Source organism: Lissotriton vulgaris, chromosome 9 (genome assembly GCF_964263255.1).
Source record: "Lissotriton vulgaris chromosome 9, aLisVul1.2, whole genome shotgun sequence".
Lineage (NCBI taxonomy): Eukaryota > Metazoa > Chordata > Amphibia > Caudata > Salamandridae > Lissotriton > Lissotriton vulgaris.
The window spans coordinates 1,195,949,927-1,195,967,823 of NC_141697.1; the positions used below are offsets into that span (position 1 = coordinate 1,195,949,927).

Genomic DNA, 17,897 nt, shown 5'->3' on the forward strand with positions numbered 1-17,897 from the left:
GGGTGGGTGAAAGGATGGATGGATGGATGGATGGATGATGAGTGGGTGGGTGAAAGGATGGATGGATGGGTGGGTGGATGGTGGGTGAAAGGATGGATCAGTGGATTGGATGGTGGGTGGGTGAAAGGATGGATCAGTGGGTGGGTGGATGGTGGGTGGGTGGATGATGGGGGGTAGGTGGATGAGTGAAATGATGGATGGATTGATGGATTGATAAGTGCAAGGGTGAATGAATGGAGATATGAGTGAAAGGGTGGGTGTAAGGATGGATGAGTGAGTGAAAGGGAGGGTAGATGGACAAAAGGATGAATAGATGTGTGAAGGAGTGAAATGATAGATGGATGAGTGATAGGGGCAATGGATGGATTCATGAGTGGATGAGTAGATGGATGGATGGGTGGGTGGATGGATGGATGGATGGAAGGAAGGAAGGCTAAGTGAAAGGGTCGATGGAGAGAGAAAGGGAGGATGGATGGATGACTAAAAGTGGATGGGTGGAAGGATTAGTAAGTGAAAGGATGGCTGGATTGGTGAAAGGGTAAATGGCTGAATGGATGAGTGAATGGATGGATGGGATGAAGAGTGGATGGATAAGTGTACAGATGGATAGGGTGAAAGGGTGGATGGATAATGGAGGATGAGTGAAAGGATGGATGAGGGGATGGATGAAGGGATAGATGAGTGAAATGATAGACGGAAGGATACATGATGGATAGGTTTGCAAATGGTTGAATATGTTTGGAAATGGCTGGGCTTACTTATATACTATTGCGCGACCTCTGATGTGTCTGTAAAACGTACCTATTGTCCTGAAGTTTTGTCCTGAATTTTGACCTCCTGTCCTGAATTTGTGTCCTGAATTTTGACCCTTTGTCCTGAATTTTTACACTCACCGTCCTGAATTTGCACCAATGCCAATTGGTCACCCTACCACAACCACCTTTACCGAATCCAAGCTGTTCTTTAGCAGAGAACAGTACTGTAGGAATGTTGAGAATGTATGTGGCAAGAAACACAAACGCAAGGAATGGTGCACAGACTGAACAGCTTTTGTCAAGTTGTGCAGTGCAAGTCCGTAAGCAGTCCTGAACATAAGTGGTCTCATCAGCTTGCAATAACCATGGCAGCCATTCAGAGCAACTAGAAGGAATCTGCTTCTTTGATTTAATTTCTTTTAAAGCTCCAATGAGGGAGGTCCGGGAGAGGAAGCAACAGAGGTGAAGAATAAGTAGTGTAAAGAGCTGAGAGTCAGGGAAGCTGCATCTGAATTGGTCAAGGATGCCTTAAACAGGATAATAGAGCGGAAATTGATAACCTAATGGTTGAGCTAGTGGTGGGGACTGATGACACAAAAAGAGCTCTGCTGAAAAAAAAAAAACACTAAAATGAACAGGACTAATTTGAAAATCGGGAAAAGCCCGATTCCAAAAGTGCCATGAAGAAAAGCAAGGAGATATTGGGTAAAAAAGGAATGTGTATTTAATTATAAATAAAATAATGTTCAAACAGTAAAGTGAGCAAAAAACTATACAGCAGTGACTACAGATTAACCCGTGATAACACCAAAATATGGGTATGTAAAAGGCTTAACCGCATCGCTGCTGCGGTGATTTTTGCGCTGTGCGTCTGTTTTCGATTTACCGCGATACATGACGAGCTCAGCTCGTCATCCGCACACGTCACCCGTGGCTGATGACGAGCTGAGCTCGTCATCAGCATCGAAGGGGTTAAAAACACAACCGCAGATAAGTAAACATAGCAAAAAAAAAATTATATAAATAAAAAAGGAGACTGTCTCACACATCTATACTTGGCTCATACATCACGGAAAGAAAGGGACACAAAGCAAGCGCTGCCCAATTAGAAGGCAGCAAAGAAGAGGGACAATGATATCAACAAATGGTACGCTATGGGTGGGTTCATAGCTCATTTTTAGATCTTGCGACATGCGTTTCACTGCGTAGCAGTGCTCGGACACGCGAGAGTCCTTTTGTCCAGGGTTCGGAAATGGAACCTGGAATCTCACACGCTTGTGCGTGTGTTTGTCTTCTCTTCTGTGATTGGGCTTGGAGTGTGTATTTTGTTAACAGAGCACGCAATAGGCCAAAGGAGGGCACATTGCTCCGCCCACAGCCTATTGGTGTCTATTTCGCGCACCAAAGCCCATATGTTTTCAATTATCGTGCCCAGACACAGGCTCGATAATTGAAAACATATGCCTCGCAGTGGCGAGCGCACCACTCGCAGGCGTTTTTTTTTTTTACATTTCACTGCTGCTGGTTTTCTTAGCATGTGCTGCTTCGTATTATGGTACATGCAGCTCTCTGCATTTGCAATTGGAAACTACAATTACGTAATAAAAGGCGAAAGCACAGAGTCGCTCCGAGTGAAAGTTTCGAAATGGACACAGGACTCAACATGTTTTTATTTTGTAGCAGAGAAAGCCCAGCTGCCTGTTTTTAGTTAAGTTTTGTATACTGAGGGGCAGCCCTGGTCGGCAGAGAAAGTTCCAGAGCTATGTAACACGAGAGCTCTTCTCTCCACCTGCCCCCCCCTCGGGAGTTACTATGAGCGATGTAGCGGTCGACAGACGTCACTTCGTCTTATTACCGACAGATCTGTATCGCAATAGGTTACTCTGCATCTGCACGGGTTATAAGCACAGCACTTCACATACTTTACGAGGCACTTCTTTGTGATTGGGTAAGGTTTGTGCATGCTTACATTACGGAGGTTGTTAGAACTCCAGATACAACAGTGCAAGAAAACGGATGGCTATTTGTGGTGTCTCATTTACAACTGGGGGCTAACACGAGCATTTTTAGCACCTTCAATGCTAAGGCAATTCATCCCGGATGCTGGACTCCCTTGAATCCCATTGTTCATCAGCTCGTCATGAGCACACAAGCAGTGTACTGCATGACGAGCTGAGCTTGTCATGAGCATGGAAGGTGTTAATATGGTGTGCTTTATTGCCTTGTAAACTCAAGCGGAGTACCTTTTAATGATTTAAGGGTTCGTAGCTTTGTGATTACACAGTCCTAAGCAACAGATAAAACAGTGCGTGATGATCATTCTTGGCCGGCCTACAAAGGGATGAAGTGTGGTTAGGAGATAGCTTGCGGCATCGCATACTATATACACACACGCACACACACACACACACACACACACACACATACACCCATGCATGAACGCAAGCATACTCCTACACACACCTACACAGACAGACGCACACAGACATGCGCAAGTGCATGCACACAAACACAAATGCAGACTAGGACTGCAGTGGAGACTTGTTTAGGTGGCGTGAAATCTCTCCTTGTGGAGCGACTCTTGGGACCCCAGAGCAGGGGACCTGCATTACTGAGGTTGATAGAACTGCAGATACAACAGTGCAGGAAAACGGATGGCTATTTGTGGTGTCTCATTTACAAGTGGGGGCTAACAAGATATTTTTAATATCGAGTGTGCTTTATTCCCTTGTAAACTCAAGCGGAGTACTTTAATGATTTACGGGTTCGTAGCCTTTGTGATTTTTTTATGATTACACATTCCTGAGCAACAGATAAAACAGCGTGTGATGGATCATTCTTGGCCTGGTCTACAAGGGGATGATGGGTGGTTAGGAGATAGCTCGTGGCATCGCACACAATACACATGCGGGGAAAACTGAGCTGATGTTACTAGGAAAAAAAGCCACATTTAACAATTCCACACTGTGGCCCTCTTGCATGGGGCTTGGGCCTACCCCAAAGTCCGAGATAAAAAGCCTCGGCTTCTGGCTGGATATGGAGTTCTCTTTTAAAATCCGGACAAGAAAGACAGTGACCACCTGCTTTGGCCTGCTGAAGACAATTCATAAAATCCTTCCCCAGCTACCCGAAGCAGCCAAGAAAACCATAGTCCAGTCCCTTATTCTATCTTGGCTGGACTATGGAAATGCGCTCTATCTAGGAGCCCCTGCTTCGGTTACTCGACAACTCCAGATTGCCCAGAACTCCGCAGCAAGGTTACTTACTGGTACCAGCCGCTGCACATCAGCTGCACCCTCTTTGAGGACCTTGCATTGGCTTCCAATAAGGGAGCGGGTTCACTTCAAAACCCTCTGTCTGGTCCATAAAACTCTTAACGGGATGGGCCCTCCCATTCTAAATGACATGATCAGGCCATATAAACCATCCAGGAATCTTCGCTCAAACCAGCAAAACCTTTTAATAATTCCCAGGACCAACAGGGCCCGAACTGGGGACCGCCTCTTTTCGCGAAATGCGGCCAAGCTATGGAATGCTCTCCCTCCACTACTCCGCCAAGAGCCTAACCTGCTCGCATTTCGCAAAAAGCTAAAAACTGTACTGTTCCCTAAGATCTAGATTAGTCAGACCTGTACTTCAGACACCTTATATCTATTTTCCTCTGGTTAGTATCAAGCGCTGGGATGCTCCAGAGTAGCCATGCGCGATAGAAGAACCTCTACAATTACAATGTGTCTCATTTACAACTGGGGGCTAACGCGCATTTTTAATATTGAGTGTGCTTTATTGCCTTGTAAACTCAAGCAGAGTACTTTAATGATTTAAGTGTTCGTAGCCTTTGTGATTTTTTTATGATTACACATTACTGAGCAACAGATAAAACTGTGTGATGGATCATTCTTGGCCCGGCCTACAAAGGGATGAAGCGTGGTTAGGAGATAGCTTGCGGCATCGCTCAGAATACACACATACTCATGCACACATACAAATGCACACAGGCGTGCACACACATACACCCAAGCATGAACACACGTGCATGCACATACTCACCTACACAGACGTGTGCGCACATACGCTCATGCACACACAAATGCACAGACACGCAAGTGCATGCACATGCATACACAAATGCGGACGCAAAATGCAGAGGAAACTGGTTAATGTGGCGTGAAATCTCTCCTCGTGGAGAGACTCTTGGGACACCAGAGCAGGGGACCTGGATGAAACGGGTCACATTTCTGCAACTTAAATGTAGTTTCATTAACCCCACTCCGATTTATACAAGCTAACAGAACACGAGAGAGGGGGCACGGGTGCTGGCAACTCTGGGGAAGACAGGGTGGGGAGGTTTCACAGGTGGCGGAAGGGGTGCGGGGCAGACCAAACTAGTGCCTTGGTTGGTTTAATGCACTGGGACCCGCCCGTCTATCCACAGACTAAGCTGCTGGCACATTCCTGATACGTGGGTTGTCAATGGGAGAGGTGAAAGTGCTCATCTCCCGTTTGTCTGCAGTCCACAATGACATATGAGGAACAAGCATTTGCAATGCAAAAGGTCTCACATTTAAGAGAGTTTAAGCTATTGGCATTGTAAACAATGCATTTTATTTATGTTTTAAAAAAACAACAAGTAAATAAAAGGCAGTCATTTACAATGCCAATAGCTCAAACTCTAGTAAATGAGACCTATTGCATTGCAAATGCTTGTTTGATATGTGCATGCTCTTGCAGGATCGGCCTAAACAAAACCTTTAAAAGGGCCCATTACTTATTATTTGGTGGTTCTCTTGTCCCTCTTATTTCTTTGCTTTCCATTGGTTAATGTGTGTGACTTCCTGTTGGTTTCCGGTCTCCCTTTGTATTTTCTCTGTAGCGTGTTCAAGTACCTCTTCCTTTTGGGGGTTTCATCCACTGCTTTTGTTGCTGTAGCCACTTTTTTCTTCGCAAGCAAGAACTTTATTACTGCATGTTTTTCCCCATAGCACTGTTTTCACTGCACTGTATTTATTAGGGGTGCGTGGAATTTACGTAGTCGTGCTACGCAAAGCTCTGCAAAATTGTAAAAAATCTCCGCGAGCATGCAAAAGTTCAGCGACCACACGGAATTGCTTGCTCCGCAAGTTCGCGGTGCTTTATTCCTGTTCGCGAACGCTGTTTGCGTGCTCAGGGAGAAATATCTCGAACATGCATTTTGCATTTTGAAAGCGCAAACAAGCAAAAAATTCCACGAAGCCGTGCATTATGGAATTTTTGGCAATTCCGCATTCTCCGCGGAACGCAAAATTACCCAAATTCCACAAGCTGAACAGAATTTACCGCCCAGGCCTAGTATTATGCTATAATACTTTAGGTTTTGCCTACACATCGCTTGTAAATCTATTGTTTTTAATAAAAAAAAATTAAAATAGCCTTATAGACCATCTCTTCTCTTTCCTGGCTTTTCATTGGATATTGGGCACGCCACTTCCTTTTCCTCCCTTTTTTATTGACTGTAGCACATTTTCCAACATTTACTGCTTGTTCCTAGTCTGCTTCTCTTATCAGTTTCCCGTAGCCTAAATACTGTTAACATCAGCTTTGGTGGAACTATTTTTTTTCCCCATAAAGTTTTGTCTCCTACTTTTTCATCCTGCAGCACATTTATATAGGGCAATTTATCACCCGGAGATTAAGTGATATGCCAGAAATCACAGGATGTTAGGCCGCGGAGACTCAAACTGGGATCCCCTGGTCTCGAGTAAGCAGCTCTGGCCCGGTGCCACACCCTCACCACTCTGGTGATACTTGTGAGGGAGCCCTTTCCTTCGTCCTCGACGGTGATTTATAAAAACAGCTTATTGTGCATGATCTAGGCGAAACGGCTACCCGTACTAATTCATACTTTATGATTTCTACCAGTTTTACGGACTTTTTTGTGCGAGCCCAAAAGTATTTTTTTCTTTCAGCCGGCCATGCTGGAATCAAGCCTGGTTTTCATGTGTTCATGTTAGCAGGGCGACCCGGCATGGTTTAGCTGGGTAGGTTACATCTCCCTCATCACAGGATCCAGCTGCCATGAAGTCAGACATTTTCATGAAAAGGTCTCTGGTGTTTGCAGACAGCCTGTGATCCTGCATGGGGAGGTTATGAGACAATGGTCACTGAAAGTATCAGTCATCTGCTCAGAAGTAGTGTCTTGGAATGAGGGAAGCTGCAGTTTTTCTGCGATAGGAAGAGTGGACTCGCAGTTGCTGAAGGACTGCTTTTTAAAGTCCTTCAGTAAACCTATTCTTTTGCTGAGACGTCACTGGTAACAGTAAATATCAGCACTATGAAGTGGTCAACGCTAGCCGCGCGCCATCATGCCACTTTTTCTCCTTCACTTTAAGTTGTTGCACAGCTACTTGTGCTGCTGTGCAATATCTAAAAAAAAAAATGACAAAGCCAATAGAGCTTGCATAGACAAAACCTATTAGCTTTGCGAAGGCATTTTTTGAGAGTGACTGAATTGGGTTGCAAAGCTACAGAAGAGAATAGGACATTTGCAGCAATATAAAGTAGAATAGTTTTTAACCCTTGGTCCAGGGACCACTTTATGGTCTGCGACTACTTAGAAAATTAAATATTAAGAGACTATTAAAGTATATGTAAACGAAGAAGCAAAATGTAAAACTGGAGGCTAAAATGAAGCTAGTTTCCACATATTGATTTGTGGGAGCGCATTAGAATAGACATAGCATGGATGATGAGTGGTCTCAATTGAATTTACAAAAGCTCCAATTTTCCCATTAAAATGTGGATTCTTTTTTATATTTGTGAATTCAATAAAATATTCCATAATGTGTGTATTTGTTTGATGAATGTTTGTTTCTGTATTTTTTATAGTTTTGTACCCCAAATGATCGTAAATGCTTAGGCCTGGGTTCCAGATTTCCAGTAATGTTTTGGTGGGGTCCCTGGATTCTAATAATGATTCAGCTGAGGACCACAGGTTCTAGTAGTGATTAAGTGGGGTTCCACAGAAGTAAAACGTCTAAGAACCACTTAAGTAGAAAGAATCTGACATCTATAATTAAGAGTCTTGTTCCGCTTTATAATTTTCAATTTATTGACGGAAGGAAGAACTGGGGTGATAGCACTTAAGCGTCAACATAAAATCCTCAGACATGGTCCCCAAGTACCCAGCCATGCTTTGCATGCAATCATAGTCTGCCCATGTTCAACTGCACACAGGCTCATTTGTGACTCATTGGAGAGAGAGAGAAGATCTGTAGTTGTGAGGAATTGAAAATGTGCATCACAGTTCTCGCTGAGACGACTTAAGGACAGGCAGAGGAGGCATAACCAGGTCTATGGCAAGACAGTCAAGCAACTCCACAGAGAAGCCACAAGAAAAACAAATAGTGTATGCCGGTGTGTAGGTTGCTTTGAGTTGCAGTACTGTTTAGCACTATGCACCCACGGCCTTGCTCAAAACTTCTGAGAACTGTAGGAATTGCTTATTGGTACACAGTCACAAACTTTTTTCAATGTCTGAAAACGCAATGTTTTCAGATAAGGTTAGTCATAGCAAATAGAAATTCACTTGGCCTGTAGGGCTAGCTGTGGTTTAGATGCACAACATGGAGCCTTGCCTCGAAGAGTAAAAAAAAAAAAAACAGGATATCGGTGCCTTGAAAAAAAATAGATCAGTATCACACTGTTTTAGCATAAATTGGCGTTTGGCCCATCTGTGGAGTTCTTCTAAGCTTAACTTTCTCACCAGAAAATGATGCATTTACGAATATGCATTCACAAACAATAGGGTAAGTCACCCCATAAGAACACCAACCGTAGGATTGGATAAAAAGATATTACCTGCAAAGTTTTATCACATCCGCCCACATGTTCTTTATTTATAAACACGTTTGGGACGGTATTTTGTCCAGTCATTTCCATCAATATTTCCTGAATGGTCGTTCCATCCTCTGAAAGAAAATGAAATACTGTAAGCTATACTACAATAAAATCAAAAACCAAGGTATCATACAACAAAACATGCTGAAGATACGCAATTTACCAATACTGCACATCATCCCTCCTCCGCTCCAAGCAGACCAACATCGAGAAGCAATATTATTTCTTCACCACGGACACAATGACCATCTTCACCACGGACATAAATCATATGCACAAAGCTAGATTCATCTCCACATCACAAAAAAAAAAAAAAAAAAAAAACCACCACACACAAATGGCTAGAACATAGCGCACTCCTACAAAACAGTAGAACGTGCTGTACAAGCAGCGGTAAAACTTCTTCCAACAGTAGGTGCGCACATACCCCACAGCCTTTCTGCTAGGCATACCAAACCGTGATCAAATCTTTAAAAAATAAAAGGCACCCACAAGAACAACAAAAAGGCAAGCAAAAGGGTGAACTATACTATAGTCACCATTGGCCAAATTCCATGAAAAGGTTCACGTGCAGCAAGTAATAACTATTATAAAGATTAAACAAGAGACCGGTAAGAAGAGCTATAGAGGAAAGAAAGTAATAGTCAACAACGACACCATCATGCTCTGAAAATAATGCTGGGCCAGGTAAAATTTCTGAAGTATGCAAGGGTTGATAACATTCAAACAAAAACAACATGTACACAGTGCTTGCTGGTCGACATGAATAATAAAAATCTACCATGGAGGGTGCCCTAGTGTATTTTCAGAAAACAAAGTACATTGATCAAAACCACAGCAAAACCCTGGGAATGAGGCCAAATCTAAAATGACTAAGCATTCTTGCTTTTACGAAGTTCACTTCCGTGAAAACAAGAAAAGGAGCTCTTATTCCATGAACGAAGGAAGATATCTTTATCTGCGTGTAATTAGGAAGGGCAGAAAAACACGGTAGGTTCTAAGGAACTGAAGGGGCAAAGGTTCAGACAGCAATGCGTAATGGAGGAGGGGTACCTAATTAAAGTCTTGTACGGCAAAGCGTATTTGGCAGATGGCCAGACTTAACATTTTCGAATGGGTTTACAGAAAAAAAGTTTTAAATATATCCATTTTTCTTTGAGGTCGGATTTTTCACATCAGGAATAACACAACACGCACGTCGTATGTCAAAGATTTTCAATCTGATCAGAAAAATAAACATGTACAAGGCAACTGCTGCAGCTAACTTTGTAACAGGTGAAAATTTTAAATTGGCAAATATTCAGATAAAATGATGGAAAATAAAGAACAGTAAAAATAGACTGGTATTGGATGGTGGAGGTAGGATAACTTACAAATAGGAGAAACTACAAAAATAAAAATTGTCAATCACTTTCATACCAATTTCATCCTAATCAAAAGAAAAGGCTGGTGGAGGAATTTTCTAAGTGACTTCATTCTGTAAAGAAACTAGACTGTTTCCACAGTTTCTTTGCTTATGTGCTACTAAAAGTTGCATTACTACATGGCCACTTCAATTACATTAAACTCGATATACCATCCCACAAACATCCACTTCACCAGGCGACAGTCTAAACGTGGCAACACATTCTTACACTTATCCAAGCAGACATGAACTTCTGTCCAAATGACTACTTCCAAAAGTACATCTAAAGTATTGAACAATACATGGGCGCAGATCTTCAGACTGCCGAAGTCAACTCACTCGCATCTCCTCCTTATATTGGTTTCCAGGGCTCCAGATGTTGAGCTTGCTGCAAGCCTATTTGCTGGTAAGATCAAACCAGGGTATATTTTCTTATCCCAGGAGAGAGAAGTCATAACGTACACAATGACAAGCCTGAACAAACAATCCTCAGTAAGAAGGCCTTGCAACTCTCCTAGTTATGTTCAAGAGCTCTCATTCACGGATGACCTACTCACCCCTAAAGTACTCTTAGCTCACTTGGAGAAAAGGCAGTAAGTAGATGGATCAAAGACACCCTGAACAAGGGCAGGACAAATGGAACAGAAGGATTTATAAACAATGTTCTTCTACATCCCCATCAACAGACGTCAGCTTGCCTCATCTATTTCTGCAGCTCAAAGTGCTCACGTACAAGACACGTGAGGATTCATTTTAATTGTTCTTAGTAGAAGCTACAAACTTGTTCTGCATCTACAAACATAAAATGGCAACAACCCTACAGAGCGCACCAATTCTCATCACGTTTTGAGATAAAGATCAAGCCAATTTCCAACATTTGGTGAGCATCTCTTTCCATTCTAGCCATCCGTGGTGTAACCCACTAAAGCAGACAGGTTTTTAATTTTTTTATAATAATAAACAGAGCATCAAACCTCAGGACATAGCCTGAAACTTCTATGCCTCAAACGCTCCCACAAAAGCATACAGTGACTACAACCTACTTCTTTTAATCAGATGGCTACCCTTTTGTTGCATTATACAGGTCCTCAAGACACGTGTATAGTGGGCATGGGTAACGAATGGCGCTGGACGCACCCCTCTGCTGTTTTCCAAAGGTCCAGGCAAACACTGGGGGAAAATGCCTGGCACTCAAAGTTGCCAAAACCCCAGCTGAGAATGGTTAAGACACCACCTGCCTTGACCTCTTCGCCCTTTTTGACAATAGCAAAAGTCCAACAGCCAAAGTCCTTCTTGATTTTTTCTGTATACAAGCGATCATTTTTTACCCCGTAACCATAATGTATTTGTACAAAGATTGTAATAAAATTCAACACCTAGTGCTGCTTGACAGACTGTCAAGTCCTCGCCATTTTACTAACTTGTACTGGCCATGATCCCTCTCAATCTCCACAAAGCACCCATCTCTTAAATCAATATTTTGAAACATATTGTCCCTGTATTAGGACCTCTACTTCACATAGTGCTCAGAGACAGCCATAAGCAGAGCATAGGGGTGAACAAAATAAACAAACCAGAAATGCGTGCTATACTCACAATGGAAGAAACACTTTCAAAAAGCGGCACTAAATCAACGCACATGGTATTTAAAAAATGTACGGTGAGTAATACAATACTAAGTTTCAGATTTGAGTATTGTAGTGATAACCAATATGTTAGGGGCGCACAATATTCGCCACACTGAGGGTTTTGTTATTTTCATCTATCACGATGAAACGTTCCATCGTCACACACCACAACGTCCATGTATGCATATAAACTCTACTACCCATACCAGGTCCATGAACCACAATCCAAAAAACAGTCATTTCCTAGAATTACACACAGGCATAAATCTCTTCTGAGGCAGAACGCAAGTAGCGCACATGGTTCACACTAAAATATCTTACCGCACTGATCAAGTTCCAAGGCATTATACTCCACGCAGAGTGAATTAAAGAGCTCCTTAACCTGTGGAAGATACAAAAGGTTCATTATACATGAGTGGGAAATCTTAGACAATTATCAACATTGTTTAATAAAACCTCAATTTTACATTTGCCAAACAAGGTCATGCCCTCACTAATGTAATCTAAAAGTCAACACTTGATCCCTAAAAAATATTTTGCTTTGCAAGGTTAAGGAATTTCTCTAAAACTGGGCAGCATCTATTCCAAGACAGGTGTGTCTATTTGAATTATTACAACAAGCACTTACAAAGTCATTCGGTCTTTCCTGTAGTAACCAGTTCTGCCAATTCTCATTTGCAATGGTGTTACGAAAATAATTAATGGAAGAAAAAAAAAAAAGAAAAAAAAGGACACGGAGAGCAGGACGACATCTAAAAACTTTTTTATTTTTAGAAACTTGCTAAGATTGCCAACCGTGTTAACATGACCATAGACAAGTGGATTTCTTGGAATTCATGGGGAAATTTTTTTCAAGATAGCTGTGCATGCATGGGAGGATTTCTCACACAAAAAGCTTTGCAGCAGGCATTAGGTGCAAGCGCATCCAGGAGTATTCCTTATTTATCTTGAACAGCACCTTCCGGCTAAGCTCTTTACAGTAATGTATATTAACTTTTCAACCCTTTTTTTAAAAAAAACCTAAGAATTATTAATGACGTTTTTCAGAAGAAAACAAAGATGGCTGCTGGTGGATGCGCGGAATGTCCTAGAATGTTTGCGGAAAGTGGAACTGTACCCAAAATAGTTCAGGAGGCTGGTGATCAATTATTCTAACGTCACCCCTGTAATATTTTGAAACGTCACATTTTCTGTTAAAGAGATGAGAGCCATGTACAAACTCAAATTAAGAAAAAGTTCACTCAAGGATGCAGCATAAACAAAGTAGCCCAGTAGAAGAAGTAAGCAGCTGCAGAGTCTCACAATTATAATCCCAGGTGAGGGAAGAGAGATAAAGGATAAGAAGTGGAACGTGAAAATGACAGGGGGTTGGGGCGGGGTAAACTGGCCAGTTGAGAGTGAGATTTGTAGGCTTTACTACAGACCCCTCCACACAGATTATTAAACACGAGTGCTACATTGACAGACTAACAAGTGTGTGGAAACCAGTATGTGGGGGTTAAAGGCAAACATCTTCCACACACTAATACCAGGAGCTTTCCATCTTAGTGCACACAAAGTGCCACTTTATATATAGCACTACAGACCCATTACCGACCCTCCCCCAATCTTCCGTTCCTTTACGCTAATGCGGAGCTAAAGGCTATGCAAAAGCATGGGAATAGGAGGCAGTCACTTACATAACAGGCAGTACACGTTGTAGCAGCAGAGCCGGTTAATATACTTCATTGGAAGGGTCCCAAAGAGGCTAGAAGTGTGATCAAGCACTGTTTAGCACACCAGAAGCAACTCGAGCAGTAGGGCCTTCAGAGTGTGACCTGGAGAACCAGAGCAAGCAACCAGGAGACCAGTACCCATGACACAGCACTCAGCCAGAATCAAAGTGGGTAAACGCATCAGTGTCGCCCGTGAGATGACATAAAAAAAGAGGTATTCAGTTTTGGGAGGACATGCTCGAAACTGAGAAATTCAACTCGCCAGCTACATTTAATCCTCAACCGAAAAGGGATTAATGTGGCAAACAGTTCTTTTTCGCATTCCTCAATAAAGTCTCAGGGTATGCCGAGCACTACTTCAAGATGGACACAAACTTACAAGTCACCCACCTAAACAGATTCAATGGTTCCTCCCATGTTTTTAGTGACGCAGCGGAGGACGAGACATGTATATCAAGTGGAATAAGTGCTGCGTTTGCACCAACGAGCTCTGTGGTACAGCTACTTATATTTGGATGCACAAAGTTTGGCACACTATTTGCGTGCCTCACAGTGCCCAACGCCTGTAATACCAATTGCTTTGTCCCGGATAGAAATAAAATAGGTTTTCTGTACTGTGTTATACATGAAATTAGCGTGTACGTGACTGGTTTCTCTGATTGCCAGCCTTTAAACCACTTTTGATCATTGTTACATTTTAACTTGTATCCTCTTGCGAGAGCTTGCCCAGATTTATTCTAGTGATAAAAATACAAACTTAGTATTTAATCTCAAATAATCAATATACTATTCAAAATCAGAGCAGCTTCACTGATTGCTTATCAGGCGCATATTAAACTCCAATGTCAAGACTAGCAACATCGCCAACCCACCAAAATCCTACAAGTGGCCCGCATATCCTGTAGCATATGCACAGTCATGCTGTTGCACACAGCTCTCAAATTACTTCAGTCTTATGTACCTAGTATTTATCTATTGCAAAATACCATTTTACGACGCACAGCTGAGTTGTGACTAAGCCAGAGTCCAATATTTAAAGGGTGTTAAAAATGCACTCATGGAATGACAGAGCAGATCAACTTTTTATACTGACTAATACAAGAATATCAGCTCTCCCTGGTTCTAAAAAAGGCACCCTGTTGTACTTTTAACTCATGGCCCTCTTCTCTAAAGGAAGTACTATCAGTGCAAAACCCCTCGGTTTTCCGATTTCCCCTTGACAATCAGAATTCGTATGCGTTCTTGGTTTGAGGGTTTCCTATCTCTTTAGCATCGGTTCAGAGCTCTGTTGCAGCGCAACAGCAGCGGTGCCGATGTGTCTTTTTAGGACTTGTAAACTCAGTTTAAACAAGGCAGTCAAAGGAAGCCATAACCAGCACAGGTTTCTTATTACCTAGTCTTTAACGTGCATCCTCCAGCTCCAGATGATGCCCTGTTGTGTGCAGCATGACATGCTATCTACAGGTGTCAAACAACCAGGAAACATGTAGGCAGAAGAGCCAGGCTCCCTTAAAACACACAACCCGCAAAAAGGCGAACAGGGCATTTGGGAAACCCTAGGGCTTGTTAAGGCTTGCTCCTTATCTTTTATTGTTGAAGCTGTGCTCTTCAAGATTCAGGTAAAAAGGCACTAATTGGAATTCGATTTTTTAGATTGGGTCTGGTTATACAACGAATAGTACATGAGAATGGAATTATGCAATTCAGTTACATTTCGCGCTTTATTTATGAATGTGTCAACAATGTCAACAGAAAATGTTTGTAGGTCAAATGGATAAAAAAAAAAGTCAGAATATGCCACTGAATTGGACTTCTTACTTCATATTTTAAATACATTTCTGAATTACATTGTCTCCCACCAACATAATTCGTTTGGCTGGGACACCAGTAGAACTCTGCAGTGGTTTGGTGACTCATGATGATGAAACCGATATTTCACAGAGATCTGCTAAATATTGTCTCTATTTCACAGGTCCAGTGAAATACGTTTTTTAGATCACTGCAGGTTATAAATTAAAAGCACCCAAACGTGTATAATACATAAAATACCTCTCCAACTGCACATAAGGACATTTCAAGTAAAAAATGAGTTTTGATACTGTATGAAGGAACAAGGCCAAAGGGGGAGCACCTTTATATGGGCATACAAGGAGAAGCGAGTTGCAGTATTCTTCAGAAGTACAGTTGAGTTATTTCCTCACCCCTTAGAAGTGGCTTTCTCCACTCTCGAATTGTGGTAAAAAAAACTAGCACTTAATTCAATGCAACTGCCCACTAAAGCATTTACTAATTAGATGTGGTAAACCAAAATGGCCCCCTCAATTGACCCAAATTAGCAAACTGTTTCCACTAACCTCCCATACGAACCTAAAGAAATTCTGAAGTCATGAGAGGGCATCTACTAGTGGCACGGGCTCAACCTCTAATGTGAGTGTTTGTTACACATGTTAATAAAGAAACAAATTAGTTTAGTGTAAGAGGACATCTGAACTACATCGTAAAAAAAAGTTTCAGTATCACTTTGCGTAATCCACGGTTTACATGAATGTGTGTCTCAAACAATGCCCCTGAACTGGATGGGGTCCCCCATGGATCCGTACAAAACCCTACCAGACTTATGGGCACTCCTGTTATGTAATTGCTTTTAAACACCTTTACCAAAACAGAATTCCCAGAATCATGGCATAACGCCACCATCGTTCCCATTTCTTTTTTTACTAAAAGAGGACCCTCAATCTCCCCGTTGCTATTGGCCAATATCCCTGCTAGATTACGGTGTGAAGAATGTAGGGAGAGTTGTGCTGGAGCTCCTTTTGTTAAGGATCAGGCAGTTAGATAAGCTGTTTAAGTCGCAGTATGGTTTTCGGGAGGGACTGGGTACGGTGGACCAATGCTTGGATTTGCCCTTGCGGATAAGCAAGTATACCAATCGGTAAGCAGGGCTCCATCTGCCAGCCCTTCATGGACCGGTCCTGTACCTTTGAAAGTGTGGTATGGTCTAAATTGCGGACAAACCCGATTTGGGGGTGTAAGGAGGGCTTGTTTATTTTTTGTGGGCCTTGCACTATGACATCCGTATGGTTTGGCCCTTTCGGGCGAGAGCACCAATAACTTTAAACTGGGGAAAAGTGTCCCCCAGGGTTGTCCTGGCCCCAACTTTATTCCTTTTTTTCCTATAAAAATGTTATACGCTACGGAACCTGTAAGCTCAAAGATGGTCATGGATTGGCATGTGCGCTAGCTAGATCTACAGCTTAGCCTCCCACAGCGGAAGAACATTTGTTGTACCCCTGTTGGAGGTTTTTACGAGTAAATTCCTCCCCAATCTTACACATGGGGCTATTTGAATATCAACTCCCTCCAGAGTTAACAGAACCGTCTCTTGGGAATTCCCCTGGAATGTTCAACTTTCATTGTACTCCAAGAGCTTGGGGTTGAGTATGTGGAGGACAATATTTAACTAGCCCCTCCTACCTTATGGTGGAGGTATGTGGGAATCTGTAGGCTGGTATCAATAGTGAGGTTATTATTGATTTCCTCTCATGAAAAACGCTTGAAAATGTCCTAGTTACAATACATCAAGACAGAACTTACTAATCAGTGAAGGCTGGAACTCTTCTCCAGCCCCTCTTTCAAGTCAAAATCTGACCTAGTTTCGGTCAAGAAGTCTTTTAAAGCTCTGAGCAAACAGCAAAGGAGAGGAAATCGAAATCCTAAGGATCACAGTCCGGGATTATGTGAAGCTCCAAACCTCCACAGTATTGGAGCCATACTTCGTCTGGGTTGACAGTCCCTGGGATAGAGTGCTTTTAACTAGATTTCAAAGTACAAAGTAATTTATTGTGATGATTATTTAACCCTTTCGATGCTGATGACGAGCTCAGCTCGTCATGATGCACAGTTGAGCTGTGCTGATGACGAGCTCAGCTCGTCATGAAACTATGAAAATCTGGAGCTTTCAGCACTGGGGGGAAAAACGCCTAGCAGCCAAGGTGTTAAAATCTTACAACATTACACTAATAAAAAAATAAAAATAAAAATTCAAGCATATATTCCAAGATAAAAATCACATAAAATGTCATTTCGTGACCTTACAAACAGTTAAGAATTTGCGATGATTACGTCTCCGAGTTTCCTTTTAACTAACAATAGGAATTTTACAAAGGAAGCGTTTAAAACAATATCATTTGAGGCCATACACTTAATCACGGCCTGCCTGCATGTCCGTATGCCGCGTGATTTGAGTGGAACCTTAAGCAATGTTTTTCTCTCTTGGAGAAGTTCGGGGCAAGTACACAGAAGATGTTGGATGTTTTCCTCTCCCATATTACATAGTCTACATTTCGTTTGGGTTTCTTGGAATTCCCATGGGGGGAGATGACATAGCCCTTAACTAGATTTAGATTTGGCATCTGGGTTTCCCTGTTGGTCAATTTGACCCATGCAAAATGTGAATCTGCCTTTGTGATAAGCCCCCCCACCCCCGTTAGTTCCATGTACATTTTTTCCAAGTTTTATA

The 17,897-nt window shown here is 42.2% G+C and overlaps 1 protein-coding gene across 1 annotated transcript in view; it reads right to left on the reverse strand.

Moving 5' to 3' along the window:
* The window catches only part of LOC147693027 (thioredoxin reductase 1, cytoplasmic-like), a 96,924-nt gene that overhangs the window by 71,161 nt on the left and 7,866 nt on the right, over nucleotides 1-17,897 (reverse strand). Inside the window, exons 2-3 of the mRNA XM_086939270.1 lie at nucleotides 11,985-12,045; nucleotides 8,592-8,701 (exon numbers count right to left, since the gene is read on the reverse strand). Of these exons, the coding sequence (XP_086795396.1) occupies nucleotides 8,592-8,701; nucleotides 11,985-12,045 (171 nt within the window). The remainder of the gene's footprint in view (nucleotides 1-8,591; nucleotides 8,702-11,984; nucleotides 12,046-17,897) is intronic.